At 52.0% G+C, this 17,902-nt stretch overlaps 1 protein-coding gene across 4 annotated transcripts in view; it reads left to right on the top strand.

Annotated features, from left to right (window-relative positions):
- ADCY3 (adenylate cyclase 3) overlaps window positions 1–17,902 on the top strand; it is an 82,616-nt gene that overhangs the window by 63,400 nt on the left and 1,314 nt on the right. For 3 of the 4 annotated variants that reach the window (XM_065928676.1, XM_065928678.1, XM_065928675.1), the window contains 14 exons: window positions 66–224; window positions 984–1,161; window positions 4,717–4,845; window positions 6,484–6,626; window positions 6,742–6,903; window positions 8,189–8,276; window positions 9,104–9,220; window positions 11,485–11,744; window positions 12,059–12,124; window positions 13,544–13,625; window positions 14,562–14,720; window positions 15,208–15,354; window positions 15,923–16,042; window positions 17,539–17,662. In XM_065928676.1, the coding sequence (XP_065784748.1) occupies window positions 66–224; window positions 984–1,161; window positions 4,717–4,845; window positions 6,484–6,626; window positions 6,742–6,903; window positions 8,189–8,276; window positions 9,104–9,220; window positions 11,485–11,744; window positions 12,059–12,124; window positions 13,544–13,625; window positions 14,562–14,720; window positions 15,208–15,354; window positions 15,923–16,042; window positions 17,539–17,662 (1,934 nt within the window). The remainder of the gene's footprint in view (window positions 1–65; window positions 225–983; window positions 1,162–4,716; window positions 4,846–6,483; window positions 6,627–6,741; window positions 6,904–8,188; window positions 8,277–9,103; window positions 9,221–11,484; window positions 11,745–12,058; window positions 12,125–13,543; window positions 13,626–14,561; window positions 14,721–15,207; window positions 15,355–15,922; window positions 16,043–17,538; window positions 17,663–17,902) is intronic. The other variant, XM_065928677.1, reaches the window with a different exon arrangement.

Below are 17,902 nucleotides of genomic sequence, written 5' to 3'. Positions count from 1 at the left end.
CGAGGGGGGCTGGCCGCCTGGTTGGGCGCAGGCTCACCCGCCCTCCTTTGTGGGGCCCCTGGCAGGTATGTGCGGGAGAAGACGAAGACTGGGGTGGACATGCGAGTGGGGGTGCACACGGGCACCGTGCTGGGGGGCGTCCTCGGCCAGAAACGCTGGCAGTACGATGTGTGGTCCACCGACGTCACCGTGGCCAATAAGATGGAGGCCGGCGGCATCCCCGGGTGAGTGCGTGTTCCTTCCCAGGGTGGGGATGGGCACTGGGGCTGAGGGAAGGGACCGTCCCTCCCATCCCTCAGGGCTGTGGTCCAGACAAGGGACAAGGGGGCTTGGAGAACCAGGCCTCCGCACCCAGGAGCAGCTCCTCTTGCTGGGCCCTGTCCTCCCTCCCCCTTTGCTTGCCATGGGGCTGCCGGGCTCTGTCCCCGTAGCTCCTACAGGGCGCAGGTCTCAGTGGAGGGCGTTATTAGCTATGAGAGTCCCCGACAGGCCCTGAAGCACCCGCACATCTTACTGAGCTCTTTACAGACTCAGTCGGGGTCGGCGGGGCAGGCCCTGTCCTCAGGATGGACAGGGATGTGGCCAAATCTTCCCGGCCTGGGTCCGGGGGCTTCCCTCGGATGCAGTCACAATTCTCTCCCTCAAAGTCACTCCCTAGACATGGGTTACTACCCCCTGACAGCTGGTGGTACAGCTGAGACTCACACCGGGTTGATAGTAATCAGACCTTATGACCTTCGTGTTCAGAGCAGACTTCAGTTCCTTATCTTATCTGATACCCTCAGCCGCTTGGGAGGACAGACCATCTCACGGATTGACCGCTGAGGCTCAGAGAGGGGGAGGTGCGGGGCTGCCCACACAGCCAGCTAGTGGCAGGACTTGCTGGTCACTGCTGTGTCCCAGGGGCAGCAGGTGGGCTGGGGGGCTGCCCTGGGGTGGGGGCTGCCTGGCCTGTGCTCAGGGCCCCTCTCACCGGAACCCAGGCGCGTGCACATCTCCCAGAGCACCATGGACTGCCTGAAAGGAGAGTTCGATGTGGAGCCGGGTGAGGGGGGCAGTCGCTGTGATTACCTGGAAGAGAAGGGCATCGAGACCTACCTCATCATCGCTTCCAAGCCAGAGGTGAAGAAGACAGCTGCCCAAAATGGCCTCAATGGCTCGGTGAGTCCTCCGCCCGCCCCCCAACCCTAGAGATGAGATTGTAGAAGAGTTGGCAGAACCATGAGAGGTCCTCTAGGTGCAATGTTAGAGCAAAGGTCTGTACAAAGTATTTTGTGCCAAGGGTAAAGTCTGAGCAACAGGAAATGCTCTAAAGAACTCAGAAAAAGTAGAAAGCTGTGCTGCAGAAAATTAGGAAATGTCAGGATGGAAAGTGGAGCCCCAGGAAATGACACTTGACCCGGTCACAGAATTCTTGAGTCTTCATATTTTACGAGTGTTACATGTGGAACTTCAACATATTCCCTAGAACAAACTAAAAATCTTCTTCTAAGCAATTCTGTAAGATGCTAATTTGTGAAGTGATGGAACATTTACAGTTTCTGGCCAAAAAAAGGTTTTTAGTAAATTTTAAAATGTTACTCCTTAAAAAAAAATTACACAAATTTGCTTGTCCTAGGGACCACCTTGAAGTCACAGAGCAGCAGTCAAATGTATCTTTGTGACAGCCACACACAGTCCTGTTTGCTCTAATCTTGTGTTTTCTTATTCAGTCCACCCTTGCATGGTGCATCATGTGAGTCAGGAGTTGTTTGTGGCACCTGACACCCCCGAGAGGGTTACGGGTGGGATCTTGACTTGGCAGCAGCATCTTTATGAAGCTGTTTTTCATTATTCAGTTTTCCAATTAGAGAAAAGTTGAGTTCATGGATGTGTAGCTTGAAACACTGGCACAGAGGCTCCGGGGTCTGAGTTGTTGGGCCCCGGGGTCTGAGTTGTTGGGCCCCGGGGTCTGAGTTGTTGGGCCCCGGGACCCGGATGCCACTATGCAGGATGGAAGCACAGGCAACAGCCTCCCATGGACGGGAGTTAGACTTCTTCCCAAATGCTCCAGCCAGACCAACGAGCCGACCCATTTCTCATGGAATCATGGGCACTGTTCCCTTCAAAACTTGTACTGACATTTTGAGGCAATCCAGGTTTACAGTGTTTTGTAAAGTTGATTTTCAGCTGTTTCTTAGATGCCCCTACCTGAAAAATATAAATGTCTCAAAGTGGAAAAGCTGGATTAAAGATTCTGTACAATGTAAGTTTAACCCACGTCCCCACCTCCTGCCACCCTCTCTGGGCCCTTGCTGGTTCTTGACTCACTTTTTTCTTCATTCATCTGAAAGATGAAGCCAGGGTATCTCACTGTTTTAATCGCATTTCTTCAGTTATTAGCATGATTGGACACTTTCCACATGGTTGTCAGCCTGCGGCTTCTCTTCTGTGAAGGGCATATTCGTATCTAACCTTTGAGGACTTTCTACACCTTTGATTTGTAGACTTTGTTGTTTATGAGATGAACCCTTTGCCACACAACACTCGTCAGATCTGTGTCAGGCATCCACTTCGTGCCCAGCACTGTGGCGCATCTCTCTCGGGGAACTTAGATGCCGGGCTACTGTAGATCATATCCGTTAGTTATCTTCTCTACCGGTCACTGCAGCTACTGTCAGCCCCCAGTGGGCGTTAACTGTGCTGACAGCTTAGCACACTTAACCTCTGTGATTAGCTCAACAGTAGTGTAGAACTTCTCCTGCTCTAGTTGTGCCCTGAGAAGGCCGAGCTTGCAGATCACCAAACCTGCTCAGCAGGGAGTGAGTCGGAAGCAGTCGAGCACGGACAAGATAGAGGAGCTGACACATGAGCCATGTGTGAGTGGTGACAGGGAACAGTAGGGACAGAGGTGATGGGGCTTCTCTGGGCCTCACTGGAGCAGACACCATTCCATCTGCAGCGACCTCTCCCCATGGTTTAGTTGAACAGAGTGATAGGAGGAGAGTGTGAGAAGAGTCATTGCAACAAATCCCTCCCGAGTGTTGAAAAGGCGTCTCCCGCCTACATGGACCTTGTTGCCGGTCTCATTCAGTTGTCCTGAATGCCGTCGCCAGCCAGCTCCCGGATTGCGATCTCAGCCCCACTGGCATCCTTGCACCAAACTTCCAGCCACGTGTGAATCTCCATCTGTGTGTGTGTGTGTGTGTGTGTGTGTGTGTGTGTGCGCGCGCATGCGTGCTCAGTCGTGTCCGAGACTCTGTGACCCCATGGACTGTAGCCTGCTAGGCTCCTCTGTCCATGGGATTCTCTAGGCAAGAATATTGGAGTGGGTAGCCATTTCCTCTCCCAGGAGATCTTCCCAACCCAGGGATTGAACCTGCATCTCTTGTGTCTCCTGCATTGACAGGCAGGTTTTTTTCATCATTGCGCCACCTGGGAATCCCACTGGTCCAAAGCCGAGCTCCCAAGCCTCTCTCCACCCTAGAACCCACTCTTCCTTGGTCTTCCCAATCTTGATCAGTGGCAACTCCGTTCTTTTAACTGCTCAGCCCCAAACCTTTGAAGACATCCTTGCCCCCTGTCTACAATCCACACGATCTTGCACGATGTACCTCTAGGCCCCCCCTTCTCACCCCTGGCAGACATGTCCCCTCTGCACCATTGCCGTCTCATGCTTGTATCAGCACGGTGGTCCCCCAGCTTGTCGCCCTGCTCCTGCCCTTGCCCCGCTGCCCTCTCTCTGCTCACAGCCGCCAGAGTGATCCTGCAGGGATGTTGGGTGAATCATGTCACCACCCCTCAGTTCAGCATCTTCCTTTGGTCCTCGTCTCACTCGGAGGAAGAGCCAAAGTCCCCTGAGGTCAGGAACCCCATCCTGCAGGTCCTCACCACCCGACTGCTTTCAGTCACTCGCTTGGCTGGGGCAACGCCTGCCTCCTGGCTGCTGCTGAGACCCTGTGGGTGCATGCCCACTCTGGCTGCACACCCACTCCGGGTGCACGTCCACTCCAGGCTTCCTGCTCCCCAAAACCTGTCTGAGAGCTGCATAATGTGCTCCTTCACGTGTTTACGGGAATGTTATCCTCACAGTGACTCCTCCCCAGCCTCTGTTTACAGTCACCTCCCCGGGAACCGCTGTGTCCTTTGCCTCCCCTGCCTCTCCAGGCCCTGCTCTCAGACCTCCTGTAATCATTTATTCTTTGTTTCACCGCTGTCTGCCTGTCCTCACTAGGTGGGCTCCCGCGTCAGGACATTGTGTCTGTGTCTCCAGAAGTTACAACAGTTTCTGTCACACAGTAGCTACTCAATAAATACTCAGTAAATGAATGAGTGGACTGTGTTCCTATGTAGAGGATCTCATTTATTCTGTCAAGGAAAAGTGCTAATCCCTGGGGAAACTGGTTTATGGCATTTATTCAGATGTTTGGAAGGCGTTTGACAGGGCTCTCTACCCCAAAAATGATCCCTGTGAAGCTCTATATCCCTCAGTTACTTAGAAATAGGAATTAGAACAATAGGATCTTTCTCTGCCTGGAAAAATTTTAATACTAGAAATTTAATACTAGAAAATTACAGCATTCTAAAATGGATGTTCTGGAGGAGGAAACGAATAGTGAGATTTCTAAGGCTATGAGGCCTCTGAACTCTGGTGGGGAGATTCCAAACCAGAGAGTAGACCAGAGTGGGTGGCTGGCAGTGCCTGGGGGCCCCGATGACCCCTCCCTTCTGCTGCAGGCCCTGCTGAACGGAGCGCCGCCTTCCTCAAAGCCCAGCTCCCCTGCCCTCATTGAGACCAAGGAGTCCAATGGGAGCATTCACACCAGCGGCTCTATATCTGAGGAGCCGGAGGAACAAGATGCCCAGGTATGGGTGGGGCTGAGCCCCGGGATGTGGGCAGAGATGGGGAGGCAGAAGGTGAAGAGTTCTGAGCTGAGGGGCTGGCCTGGCCTCTAGCTGGGCTCCATCCTTGGAACTGCGTAACCCAGGGCAGGTCAGCCCCCACCTGGTCTCACTGGCCCCTCTTCAGTTACTGGTGATTGGGTGGCTAAGGTCAGAAGACGTGCCCACTGCCACGGCCTGGGCCAGCTCTGATGTCCCTAACCCTGTAGGTCTGAGGGCAGTGAGGACACCCGCGGACACTGCTCCAGGATTGGACTGTTTTGGAAGTGGGCCTTCAGGGCTGTGCCCACCTCTCGAGCTAGGTTTAAACCCCGCAAGTCCTGTGCTCAGATGGAGGGTTTCCAAAGGAATTAACAGGCTGTCCCCCTGAGATCAGGATCCACTTTGGGAGAGTGTCCAGGATCCATCCATTACTGAAGAGCTTCCTCAGTACATCCACTGACAGAGGCAAGTGCTGAGACGGGTCTCGGCCCTGCAGAGGCTGCCCTGAGCTGGTCAGCCGCACCGCCGGTCTTTACTGCCCTGTGCCTGTAGATCAGGTGCTGGAGGACAAGAGGGTGGGTGGGGCTGAAGGAAAACTGGGTTTTCTTGAGCACCACAATGCTCAGTAACTCTTCCTTGTTGTGATTTTCTTGATAGAAAGTGGAATACCAATGCAGTGTAATTCACTAACAAGAAAGACACAGAGGCTTAATTAGCAGCCTGTGATTTCTTCTGTCCTCTTGATTAGCCGGTGTCGCATTGCTCAGATATGCTTCAGGGACGGAGGTTCCTGGTGCTGGAAAAGAGCATCTGTGTTGTGTTACAGAGAAGAAATTGGGGCTGGAGGAGTGTGGATTATACGCGTCAGGCTCCACCCGAGGCACGCCTGAGCTCCAGCCCGGGGCATCTTGGTTCTGGCTTCCGGATAGACTCTTGGACCCATCTAGATAGCCCCAACGAGCCCGGTCCCAGTTGTTTGGACTGACGGCTGTGTAGTCCTGGTCTGGAGTCATGTGCCTGGAGCTGATGCTTTTCCTTTGTGACCAGGAATAAAAATGGTAGGGGGCACCCCAGCCCCACCACCCCACAAGCAGTAAGATTGTTGGTTTCTCTGCATTGCTTTCCCCCTCAGATTTTCCTCCCCTCAGATGAGCCAGATCTGAGCTCTTTTAGGAGCTCCCTTTAGCCCGAGGGCTCGGGATCTTTTACATCCCTGAGAATGCCGATGCATACGGGTGTGTGACACCGCTGTCCTCATAGCAAAAGGTGCTGGCACCACGCTGCCAGCAATCTGTGACTCCAGGTCTCCTGCTCAGGAGCCCGGTGGCTGCTCCCCACACTGTCATTAGTGGGTGGTCACTGCAGAGCTCCTGTTAGGGGCACGGGGCCTGGGTGAGTTCAGGGAAAGCCGGAAGGCCTGCGGCTTTGGGTTCAGACCCAAGCGGGATGGGGCCACGTGAGACCACTGGGAAGGCTTTCCCCAGGAGATGGTTTTGAGAGCCACGGGGCGGTGCTCTGTGATCCCTTCTGTTCTCCTTTCCCCCAACACCACTGTGTGTCTCCCCAATCTCTTCCCGCTCCACCCCACCTGCCCCCCAACTCAGCTGCCCTGCCTTGCAGGCCGACAACCCCTCGTTCCCCAACCCTCGCCGGAGGCTGCGCCTTCAGGACCTGGCTGATCGCGTGGTGGACGCCTCTGAGGACGAGCATGAGCTCAACCAGCTACTCAACGAGGCGCTGCTGGAGCGGGAGTCTGCCCAGGTGTAAGCGGCCCCGTGGACACCCGGCCCCTTGGTCTTAGCCTTGAGCGGCCCTGGCACGCGGCCCAGGAAGTTTAGTCTTCTTAAATGTATCTCATGGGGCTTGTTTGCACTGCAGAGTGAAGAAGAGAAACACCTTCCTCCTGTCCATGAGGTTCATGGACCCCGAGATGGAAACCCGCTACTCGGTGGAGAAGGAGAAGCAGAGCGGGGCTGCCTTCAGCTGCTCCTGCGTCGTCCTGCTCTGCACGGCCGCGGTGGAGATCCTCATTGACCCCTGGTGAGGGGCAGGCAGGGCAGGCCCGACAGTCGGCAGGGCGGAAGGGGACGAGCTACCTAGGCTGGAGGCCAGAGGGGAGAAGGTCTCAGGTGGAGCCTGACTCAGGGCCTCAGGCTCGGTTCCTCATGCCTCACCCCCAGAGCAGCCCAGGGAATGCTGGGACTGCGCCCTGCACCCCCTTCCTTCTCTCTGCCCCTGGGTCTTGGGATAGAACTAGCGTCAAAGCGGAGCTCACATCAGGGCTGAGAAAGCTGAGGAAGGGAGGGGTCCAGGGGATGGACATCTGGCTGGGTGGGCCTGAGTGGTGCTGGGACAAGGAGACGGGCTGGAGATGCTCTTCAACCTCAATCACCATGGCCCACTGGCTCCCTTTCTTGGCTCATCTTAGTAAAGACAGATTTCAGGCTCTAGCTGTAGACTTGTCTCCTCTCACAGCTATGAGAGGTCCTCCAGGGCAAGGCAGGGTGTTGGGGAATCCTTGCCCCAATCCTTGCTGAAGTCTGAACTGAAGGATGACTGCCCACTCCCTTGCTTTCTCCCCATAGCTGATCAGCAGTTCACTCCAGTTCAGGGATTCCCACCGGGAGAGGTGTGGAGCCCTGTTCTGATCACAGTTTGGGGAACTTAAAAGAGCCTTGGACTTGTCACATAGTCCTAGGTTCTGGGTGTGGCTTATCGCCTATTTGTTCTATTTGGATACATCACTAAGGGCTCCTGGAGCATCCGTTTGCTCACTTGTAAAGTGAAAGATCAGGATGCTGATGATCTGAAGATAATAATATCTGGCTAACTCAGAATTGTTGTGAGGACCAAATTCATTCATTTACTCCACAAATATTTACTGTCTACTTTGCACCTAGGGTTAAGGTCTAGGGATTCAGTGAACACTGTCAGTTCAGCAGCCCTTGGCCATAAGCTGCTCTGTTCCATGCTCTCTCCTTCCATCATAGTGACATGGCAGAAGGCTTGTTCCTAAGAATCCCTTCCCAGATTTTACTGGGCTCTACCCAGGGCATTTGTAAGTCTGCCCTTCTTTGGGAAATGCCTCTAAAGAACAGTTACAGCTGGGGAGGGTTGCGTCTCCCCAGACCCTGCATGCAGCTGCGTGGAGGGGAAATCACATGGAACTTTTAGGGTACAGGCTTGGCCTGACTTAGAGGGTCTGCCTTCTGTCTCCCTTCCTCTGTTCTGGCCCCTGACCCAGCTCACTAAGCCCCCTGCCCACCCCGTGCCTCCCCCCACCCCCCGCCCCAGGCCCTTCCTCATCGTGTTCTCTCTTTTACAGGCTCATGACGAACTATGTGACCTTTGTGGTTGGGGAGGCTCTGCTCCTGATCCTGACGATCTGCTCGCTGGCTGCCATCTTTCCGCGGGTAAGAAGCACATCTCCTCCTGGCTCAGAGCTGTCTGGAAGTATCACTCCCGGTGAGCGTGGGTGCTGATGGAGCTGTCAGATCCTGTCAGGTCCTGACAAGTAGATGACTCCTGTCGCGATGGTTCAGGCACCCATCCATTCGTTTATGACAGACTCCTTCACTATTGGCTCTGCACCCTCTTTGGTCCAGGCCCTTGAGTGCGCAAGGGTGAGAGAGCCTGTATCAAGATAAATGGGAACCTGTGTGGAAAAGCAGAAGAGGCCTGGCTGGAAGGTGAAATGGCTCCAATTGCAAAGGACCCAAAGCCAGACACAAGGGGTTAAGACTTTCTCCTATAAGCAGTGGGTGCCAGGCAGAGGTTTTGATCAGAATGATAACGGAAAAGCAGCATTTTAGGAAATTTAATCTGGCAGGTAACTCACAAGAAACTTGGGGGTTTTAGGTACACTGACCCAGGGAAGGCAGGAGGAGCCAGGCAAAGTCAGCCGGCCCTGAAAACTCCCCTGACCTGGCTTCACCGCCCAGCGGCCAGGAGTGGACCGCTGCTGGAGGGCCACCCACAGGCTCCGGGCTGATCCCTGAGTGGCTCTGGGAAGGGCTCTGATATCTGGGTGTGTCACCCACACCTCCAGCAGCACTGGCAGGCTGAGCTGGGACCCACATGCCTTCTCAGTTCTGCCGCGGTCAGCTTTTGTTTGATGCACATGCACAGCACTGCTTCCCAGGTTCCCGGGGAGTGTGGGAGCAAGCAGAGTGGTTAGCAGCCATGTTTACAAAGGAGAAAGCTGTCAAGGCTCAAGGCCCTTGAAATTCCATGCTTGTAGGCCTTTCCTAAGAAGCTCGTGGCCTTCTCTACTTGGATCGACCGGACACGCTGGGCCAGGAACACCTGGGCCATGCTGGCCATCTTCATTCTGGTCATGGCAAACGTGGTGGACATGGTGAGCCCCCGCTGTCCTGCTAGAGGGACACCCGCTCTCAGAGGAGGGTTCTGAATTGACCCGCCTGAGCAGTTGCCAGCCCACCCTGTCCCCCCAGCTATCCACACTGGCTGCTAGACACAGGTTTGAGTGGCACTTGGGTTCCTAACTGATCATCCTGACCAGCGGGGTCATCTCCCCCAGGGTACCTCCCAGATTGCCTCTCTCCCCCACCCAGCTCCTTGCTCTCCCAGCATCTAGGAGCCCAGCTCCAGGACCTGTGCTGGGGGCTTTACGTAGGTTGATTCATTTAATCCGTATAATAATCCCAAGAGGTCGGTATCATCTGTAGTTTCATGTGAAAAAATGATGCTCAGAGAGGTTAAGTCAGTTGTTTAGGTCACACAGCCAGTTAGTAACACAGTGAACTGAAGCAGTTCTAAACCCTGTCCTTTGTTTTCTTCCTCTATGTCTCACTGCTCAGGGGCCCCAGTACTCTAAGCTTTCTGCATGTCTTAAGTGTCCCCTAGTGAGGCCAGTGTCAGGCATCCAGCAGGACAAGGGAGATAAACCTGCTCCCCAAGAGGAGCGCTCCTGTTGGGCCTTCATCCATCTGAGTGAGGCCAGACCTTCCAGAGGTGGGTCACTGGGGGCGGCTGCCTCACTGAGCCCAGGAGGCTGGTGGCAGATTTACTCCTCTGTTGGGACTTCCTTGGTGGCTCAGATGGTAAAGAATCTGCCTGCAATGCAGGAGACCTGGGTTCGATCCCTGGACTGGGAAGATCCCCTGGAGGAGGGCATGGCAATCCACTCCAGTGTTCTTGCCTGGAGAATCTCCACAGACAGACGAGCCTGGCAGGTTACAGTCCATTAGGTCGCAAACAGTTGGACATGACTGAGCCACTGAGCTCACGTGAGATCTGCTCTCCCCAGTTCCTGCAGGTTCTGTGAAGGGGCAGAGGGACAGCTGTGGGAAGCCACCAGCCAGTTACTGAGCACTGGGCACTTAGAGCTGTCACTGGTGTTCTCTTGTCAGGCCTCACAGCTCCCTCCAGTGTTGGTAGCATTAGGTGCACCCTCTTAATTTAAGAGTCCTATTTTGAAAATAAAATATTATTTGCATTGTTCTCTTTAACACTGAAGCACAGGAGAAAACTCAGCATGGAGACTTATTCAGCAGCATATAGGTGAGAAGCCCTAGGCCATTCAATCCAAGTTCAACAGGAATGGGGTTCAGAGCCCTGATGTGCCCACAGGTAGCTGGTGCCCACAGTGCAGGGAAGAGAAGGCCCAGGTCTCCTGCGTGTCAGGAACCCCTGGAACCTGATGTCTGGGTCTGGGGACCGCTATCTAGCAGGGTTGTGAACACTTGCAGGACAGCAGGAGGTCCTGTCACCAGGAGGTCCTGTCACCAGGGGAGGGGTGAAAATCTGGCTAAGTGTAAGACTTTCCCCATGCTAGAGTCACATGCTGAGGGCTTTCCCAAAGCCAGATAATGGCCAGGGGGTGAAAGTGAAGAAAAGTAGGTCTGATTCGGTCTATGGATGCACTTTCCATTGACCACATTGCCCAGCAGCGGGACTGGCAACCAGACTCCAGAAAGGAGTCTGAGCGGGGACCAGCTGCCCTCACAGTGAACTGTGAGGGGGCTGACTGGCTGACCCAGAACTCCTCCAAGGCAATAGTGCAATGTGGGCAAGAGCATCTTGGGCTTGAAACCTAAATTGCAGATTCCTAGTCTGGTAAACCACCTGCTAATTTTGCTCCTTTGGCCAAGGGTGGCCTGTCTGTTTTATATGATCGTGTGTGTGGTGTGTACTAGGTCGCTTCAGTCGTCTCTGACTCTGTATGACCCCATGGACTATAGCCCTCCAGGCTCCTCTTGTCCATGGGATTCTCCAGGCAAGAATGCTGGAGTGGATTGCCCTTCCCTTCTCCAGGGGATCTTCCTGACTGAGGAAGATCGAACCCACATCTCTCATGTCTAACCTGCATTGGCAGGCAGGTTGCCACTAGAGCCACCTGGGAAGCCCCTTACATGATGGTAGCAGTACTCAGAATACACAAGAGAATGTCCATGATCATCATCAGAGATGATGGGAAAGATCTTAGCAGGAATTACTGACTTGTGCATTACTGTCCCCTGGTAAACTTTCCCTTCTTGCTCGGGGTTTCTGAGGGAGCAATGGACGTGGCAGCTGCCACGGCCCAGCCTTTTCTTACCAGTGTCTGCTGTCCCCTTGCATCCCACGCTCTCCCCATCTACTCATGGTCCTGGCCTCCAGCTCAGCTGTCTCCAGTACTACACAGGACCCACCAACGGCACCGCAGAGATGCAGGTGGAGGATGGCTGCGTGGAGAACCCCAAGTATTACAACTACGTGGCCGTGCTGTCCCTCATCGCCACCATCATGCTGGTGCAGGTCAGCCACATGGTCAAGCTCACACTCATGCTGCTCATTGCGGGTGCCGTGGCTGTCATCAACATCTACGCCTGGTGCCCCATCTTTGATGACTACGACCGCAAACGCTTCCAGCAACACGAGTAAGATGAAGCCTGTTCGGAGATCCGCATGGTCTCCTTCCTCCCACCCGCCTCCCCAGTCCCCGATTCAAGCATGGTCTCCTTCCTCCCACCCGCCTCCCCAGTCCCTGATTCAAGGTCACGGGCCTGCAGTGAGCTGACCATCTGTCTCTAGGGCTCATCAAAGGCTTGTATGGGAATCAGGGTTTGTGGCTTCTCACAGACTGGTTGGCTGTGATCCCAGGACAGATCCTGTCCCTTTCTGAGGACTGAAAGGCCCAGGTCACCTCAGTGTTTGGCTGGGTCCAAGTATGTGCTGTTATCTGTCCCGACAGTTTTCCGATGGTGGCCTTAGAGAAGATGCAGGTGTTTTCCAGCTCGGGGCTCAATGGCACTGACAGGTAAGGATGTCTACTTTCCTGTCCTGCCCTGTGTTTCCGGTCCCTTTCTTCAGGAGACAAAATACAACAGGGTCTCATCCTTCCAGAGACACACTGTATGGGATGTTCAAGCTCGAAAAGTCAGCATGTTTCTGTGGGAGGTTGGAGCAGACTTTAGTGCTTTTCTGGCCATGCTGGCCTTTCCTGAGGTGAAGAGAATGCAGAGCGGTCTAGAGGGTGGAATAGAGAGCAGGCTGGAGAGGTGGAGAGAAAAGGAGCAGCCACATGGATGACAGCTGCGCAACAGACCTCAGAAGCCTGAGAAGGAAGGAACCCTGTGGCATTCATACTAGAACACCTGGATTCTTTCCCCACCACATTAGTTCTCTGTGGGGCCTCAGCAGGCCAGTTTTCCTGAGTCTGTGTCATCTCTTGAAGAGGTTATCAGTAGAATTCTTCAAGATCCTGTCTTAGCTTTGAAGTTTTAGAATGTTACAATGCAGTGACTTGACTAGACTTTTAAGTAAGTTAAAAAAAGAAAAAAGATTACCGAACAGAAGATAGATAGAAGACTTGAATAGGCCTTTCACAAAGGAAGTCTAAATAGGCACTAATAAATTAAGGGCATTCAAGTAATCAGGGTCATACAAATTAAGACCACCAGGAAAGACTGTCACACACCAACCAGTTTGGCAAAAATTAAGAAGTCTGATAACATCGTGGATTATGGTAACCCATACATCCCTGGTGGAAGTATAAATGGTGCAACCATTTAAGAAAACAATTTGGAGTTAATTAGTAAAGGTGAAAATAGACCTATGACTCAGTAACTCCACAGCTATGTATACACGTTAGAGAAATTAATGTACATGTTATTTGTCCCCAGATGTATGTACTAGAATGTCCATAGTTGCACTGTTCATAATAGCCACACATGTACAAACATCCAAAACAAAGGACAGCCCCAATGAAATTAAGACTAAGTGGATATGTACATTGTGGTATATGCATATAATACCAACTCAGCTCCACACAACACACAGTTATAGAAAAGCATGGTGCAGCTGTGCCCTCATCCCATCACCAAGATGTTAGTCTCTCCCTTCTCCAGATTCCTACATGGTTGCGGCTACTGCTGTGATCACTCAGGTGATGTGGTGTTTAATAAACATCTAGGGAGCAGCTCTGAAGGCCTGACGTGGATTCCAAGTGCAGCCAGGACTGGCCAGGAGTTGGCTGGCAGTTAAGACAAAAACCCAGTGATTTCAGTAATTTTTACTGTGCAGTGGGCATCTGGACTTTATATGAAGGTGCTTAAGCTGCTGAGAAAGGTTTCTGAGGTGATAGGAAACAGCACAGCCACGTTAGAGGGGATAAAAACTCCGTGGTCAGCAGAAGGCAGCATGGCGCACTTTCAACTGAATTCTCTGGGCCCCACAGGCTGCCCCTGGTGCCGTCTAAGTACTCGATGACAGTGATGATCTTCGTCATGATGCTGAGCTTTTACTACTTCTCCCGCCATGTGAGTGCCTGCACACCTGCCCCTTCCGCGCGGACTCCTCAGGGCCTCCTGAGAAGCAGCCCCAGGATCTAAGAACCCACGCTCCTGGGGAATGCCATTTTACTTACCCCACATGGCATGTGACCCTGGTCAGGCCACCACCTCTGCCATTTTCTGGTCTCTTCCTCGCGAATATTAATACCAGAAAAACAGTTCTTACCTCTTGCTCTGATCTGCTGATGGAAGTCTGGGGGTGAGGCACAAAGCCTGGATAAAATCTCTAATTTCCTAGGCCAGGGGCTCATGGATTTCTACTCATCCTGGCTCTGGGAGTCACTAACACACTGACTACAGAGCCAGAAAGGGAAAGAAGCTGGTGAAATTTTTGTTTGGTTAAAAGGAAAAAGAGGAAGAGGGAGGGGAAGTACCCACACAAGGGACTTACTTTCATATTAGCTCAGGAGCCACCCAGTGGCTTGTCAAGAGAACTGCAGCCACCTCCAGCCACTTGGCGACTGCTGCCTGCTGGAAATGGGGACTTCTCTTCTCTGTGCTGAGATCCCCACTGCTGCCACCACCCACAAGGCTGATCTGTAGCTAAAATGGGGTCCCAGGAGGCCTCCTCACATCCTCCTGTGACCACAGAGGCTGAGATCCTCACCCCAGCTGTAGGGTGTGACCTTTTTTTGATGAGATGAGTCTTTCTGGGGTTCATTTCCCCAGCTACCCAGCCATCTCCATCTTCCTTTCAGTTTTTCCATGTTGGAACCTCTCAAATTCCCATTTTTCAACTTTTTTTTTTTTTTTTGGATACACTTTATGGGATCTTAGTTCCCCAACCAGGGACTGAACCCAGGCTCACAGCAGTGAAAGCACCTGGTCCTAACCACTGGGCAACCCGAGAACTCCCTCAAATGGCCAGCTTAGGGCACACACCTCGCCTGTGTCTGTCCATAGGTGGAAAAGCTGGCACGGACACTGTTCTTGTGGAAGATTGAGGTCCACGACCAGAAGGAACGTGTCTATGAGATGCGACGCTGGAACGAAGCCTTAGTCACCAACATGCTGCCTGAGCACGTGGCACGCCATTTCCTGGGGTCCAAGAAGAGAGATGAGGTTAGGCGTGGCCCCATGCTGGAGCCATGGGGCTGTCTTCTGGCTTTCTGCCCTCTCACGACATGGCCTGGGGACCCAGGGAGGGCTGGACCTACACAGCACCACAGTATTAGAAGTGAATCTCTTGGTGAAAAGCACCACTGTAGACATCATTTCCACAAGCCATAATTTCTGTGAGGCCCGTTTCAGAAGATGAGACCTTGGCGGAGCCCACCTTTCTGTGATTGTCTGAGTGGTTCTCATGCCTCACTTCCCAGCTTGCCACTGCCCTCTTTCCTAGAGCTGGGGCTGTTGGCAGGAACTAGCAAAGCTCTTTTTGGTTTCCAAAGTTGCAATGAGCTACTTTCTAATAATTCAGTCAGGATAGTCTGGGAGACGTGTGTGTCCAAAAAGCTGAGTGCACATGTCATGGGTGTGAAGGACATTCATTTCTGTAGCATATCATTTACTTTGACTGTCTTTGAGCATTTTGGCCCTGCCTCTTTAGGAACTGTACAGCCAGTCTTATGATGAGATTGGAGTTATGTTTGCCTCCCTGCCCAATTTTGCTGACTTCTACACAGAGGAGAGCATCAATAATGGCGGCATTGAATGTCTGCGCTTCCTCAATGAGATCATCTCAGATTTTGACTCTGTGAGTGACTATCCTGGCCCCCGCACCCTGCCACAAAGCCAGCCCTTCCAGATTGCAGCCCAAGAAGTTTGGGAGTTACTTTGGCTGCTGTTTTCCCATAAAAACTCCTCCTCAAAACGCATGGCCTTCTGCAGTTGTCTGGAAATGTTGGGTCCCATGTGGGAGCCTGGGAAATCACCTACAAGCTCATAGGATAAGGTCTGGCCAAAACAAGATTCTGAGGCCCCTCTGGTTCCTCTTATCCTCAAATTCAGATTCAGCAAACATTTATCAGGTATTAATAACTTGTGTACCAGGGGGAATGCTTTTATATACATGCTCAATACTTCAAGACTGGCCCTCTTATCCCTGTGTTAATGTGGTAGAAACAGAGGCTCAGAAAATCAGGACATTGGCCCAGGATAACATGGCAGATGTTGGCTAAATGAAGCTTTTATAGGAAAACATCTCTTAGATGTTTCATGGGTTTGTTGTAAAAAAAAAAAAAAAAAAAAAGGGCAGATCTGTCATTTAGTTGGCTCATTCATCTCCCTGACTGCTGATAATTCTCTCTTAACACTGGCCTCAGCTTCTGGACAATCCCAAGTTCCGGGTCATCACCAAGATCAAGACCATTGGTAGCACCTACATGGCAGCTTCAGGAGTCACCCCAGATGTCAACACCAATGGCTTTACCAGCTCCAACAAGGTAGCTAACCAGCAGTAGCTAGAGACGGATGGGGCAAGAGAGAGGCAGCCCACACGTCATTGGTGGGAAATGGGTCTAATAAAAATAGCTGCCGTTAAGTACTGTTGTTGTGTGAAGGCGTCCCCTAAGACACACACCAACTAGCACCATGCGGTATAAATATAAACACAGGTTTACTGAATTTAATGAGCAGAGAGGGGAACACACACGACCCTCCTCCTGCACTAGTTCCACAGCGTAGGCTGGGCACAACAAGATGGTTTGTGTAATTGTGGCCATGCTCTCTGGTTTGTTGAAATATAGAGAGTTGACTTATAATCTTGTGTTCATTTCTGCCATACAGCAAAATGATTGTTATATATTCACATTCTTCATTTTCTTTTCCATTATGGTTTATTACAGGATATTGAATAGTTCCCTGTGCTATACAGTAGGACCTTGTTGTTTATCCAGTCTCTGTATAACAGTTTGCATCTGCTAATCCCAAACTCCTAACCAGCCTGCCCCCACCCTACTTAGCAACAAGTCTGTTCTCTGAGTCTGCTTCTGTCTCACAGATAAGTTCACTTGTGTAATATTTTAGATTCCACATAAAAGTGATATATGGTATTTGTCTTTTGGACCTAGTGTGATAACCTCTAGGTCCATTCCTGTTGCTGTAAATGACATTTTCTTTCTTCATGGCTGAGTAGTATTTCACTGTATACATGTGCCACATCTTTATTCATTCATCTGTCATTGGACATTTGTTCAGTTCACTCAGTTGTGTCCTACTCTTTGAGACCCCATGACTGCAGCACACCAGGCTTCCCTGTCCATCACCAACTCCTGCAGCTTACTCAAACTCATGTCCATTGAGTTGGTGATGCCATCCAGCCATCTCATCCTGTCGTCCCCTTCTCCCACCTGCAATCTTTCCCAGCATCAGGGTCTTTTCCAGTGAGTCAGTTCTTTGCATCAGGTGGCCAAAGTACTGGAGCTTCAGCATCAGTCTTTCCAATGAATATTTCCTTTAGTAAATATTTAGGACTGATTTCCTTTAGGATGGACTGGTTGGATCTCCTTGCTGTCCAAGGGACTCTCAAGTCTTTCCCAACACCACCATTCAAAAGCATCAATTCTTCAGCACTCAGCTTTCTTTTATAGGCCAACTCTCACATCCATACATGGCTACTTGGCTATTGTAAATAGTGCTGTAATGCACACTGGGGTGCATATATCATTAGTTTTCTCCAGATACATACCCAGGGCTGCAGGATCATATGGTAACTTTTTCGAGGCATCTCTGTACGGTTCTCCATGGTGGCTGTACCAATTTATATTCCTACCAACAGTGTAGGAGGGTTCCCTTCTCTGCATTTGTTATCTGTAGACGTTTTACCAACAGCCATCTCCATTTTATGGATGAGCTTAAAAAGACATGTCTAGGACGGTGTTTATAAGCTAGCTAAAGGCACCCAGCTGGCCCTGGCACTCACAGCCACTCTCTGGCACAGGAGGAGAAGTCAGACAAGGAGCGCTGGCAGCACCTGGCAGATCTGGCTGATTTTGCACTGGCCATGAAGGACACGCTCACCAACATCAACAACCAGTCCTTCAACAACTTCATGCTGCGCATTGGTAAGGCCTCCCAGCGTGCCACCTCCTGCTGTGCGCCCTTCTCCCCAAGCAGGGGGCTCTCCAAATCGGGGGGGGGGGGTCTTGGAAAGACCTGATGCATTTGGGTGGGGAGGGTCACACTTCTCAAGCTGAAGGGACCTTAAGGGTCTTTAGGTCAGTGATCAAACCAAAAATGTGATGCTCAGCCATTCCTGGCCCATGCTGTTTACGATGGTCTCCCTTCTGAATCTGGCTGGGGCT

The sequence above is a fragment of the Muntiacus reevesi genome, chromosome 3, assembly GCF_963930625.1.
Source record: "Muntiacus reevesi chromosome 3, mMunRee1.1, whole genome shotgun sequence".
Classification (NCBI taxonomy): Eukaryota; Metazoa; Chordata; class Mammalia; order Artiodactyla; family Cervidae; genus Muntiacus; species Muntiacus reevesi.
The sequence above is the reverse complement of the archived record's forward strand: the minus strand, read 5'-3'. Positions and strand labels throughout refer to the sequence as shown.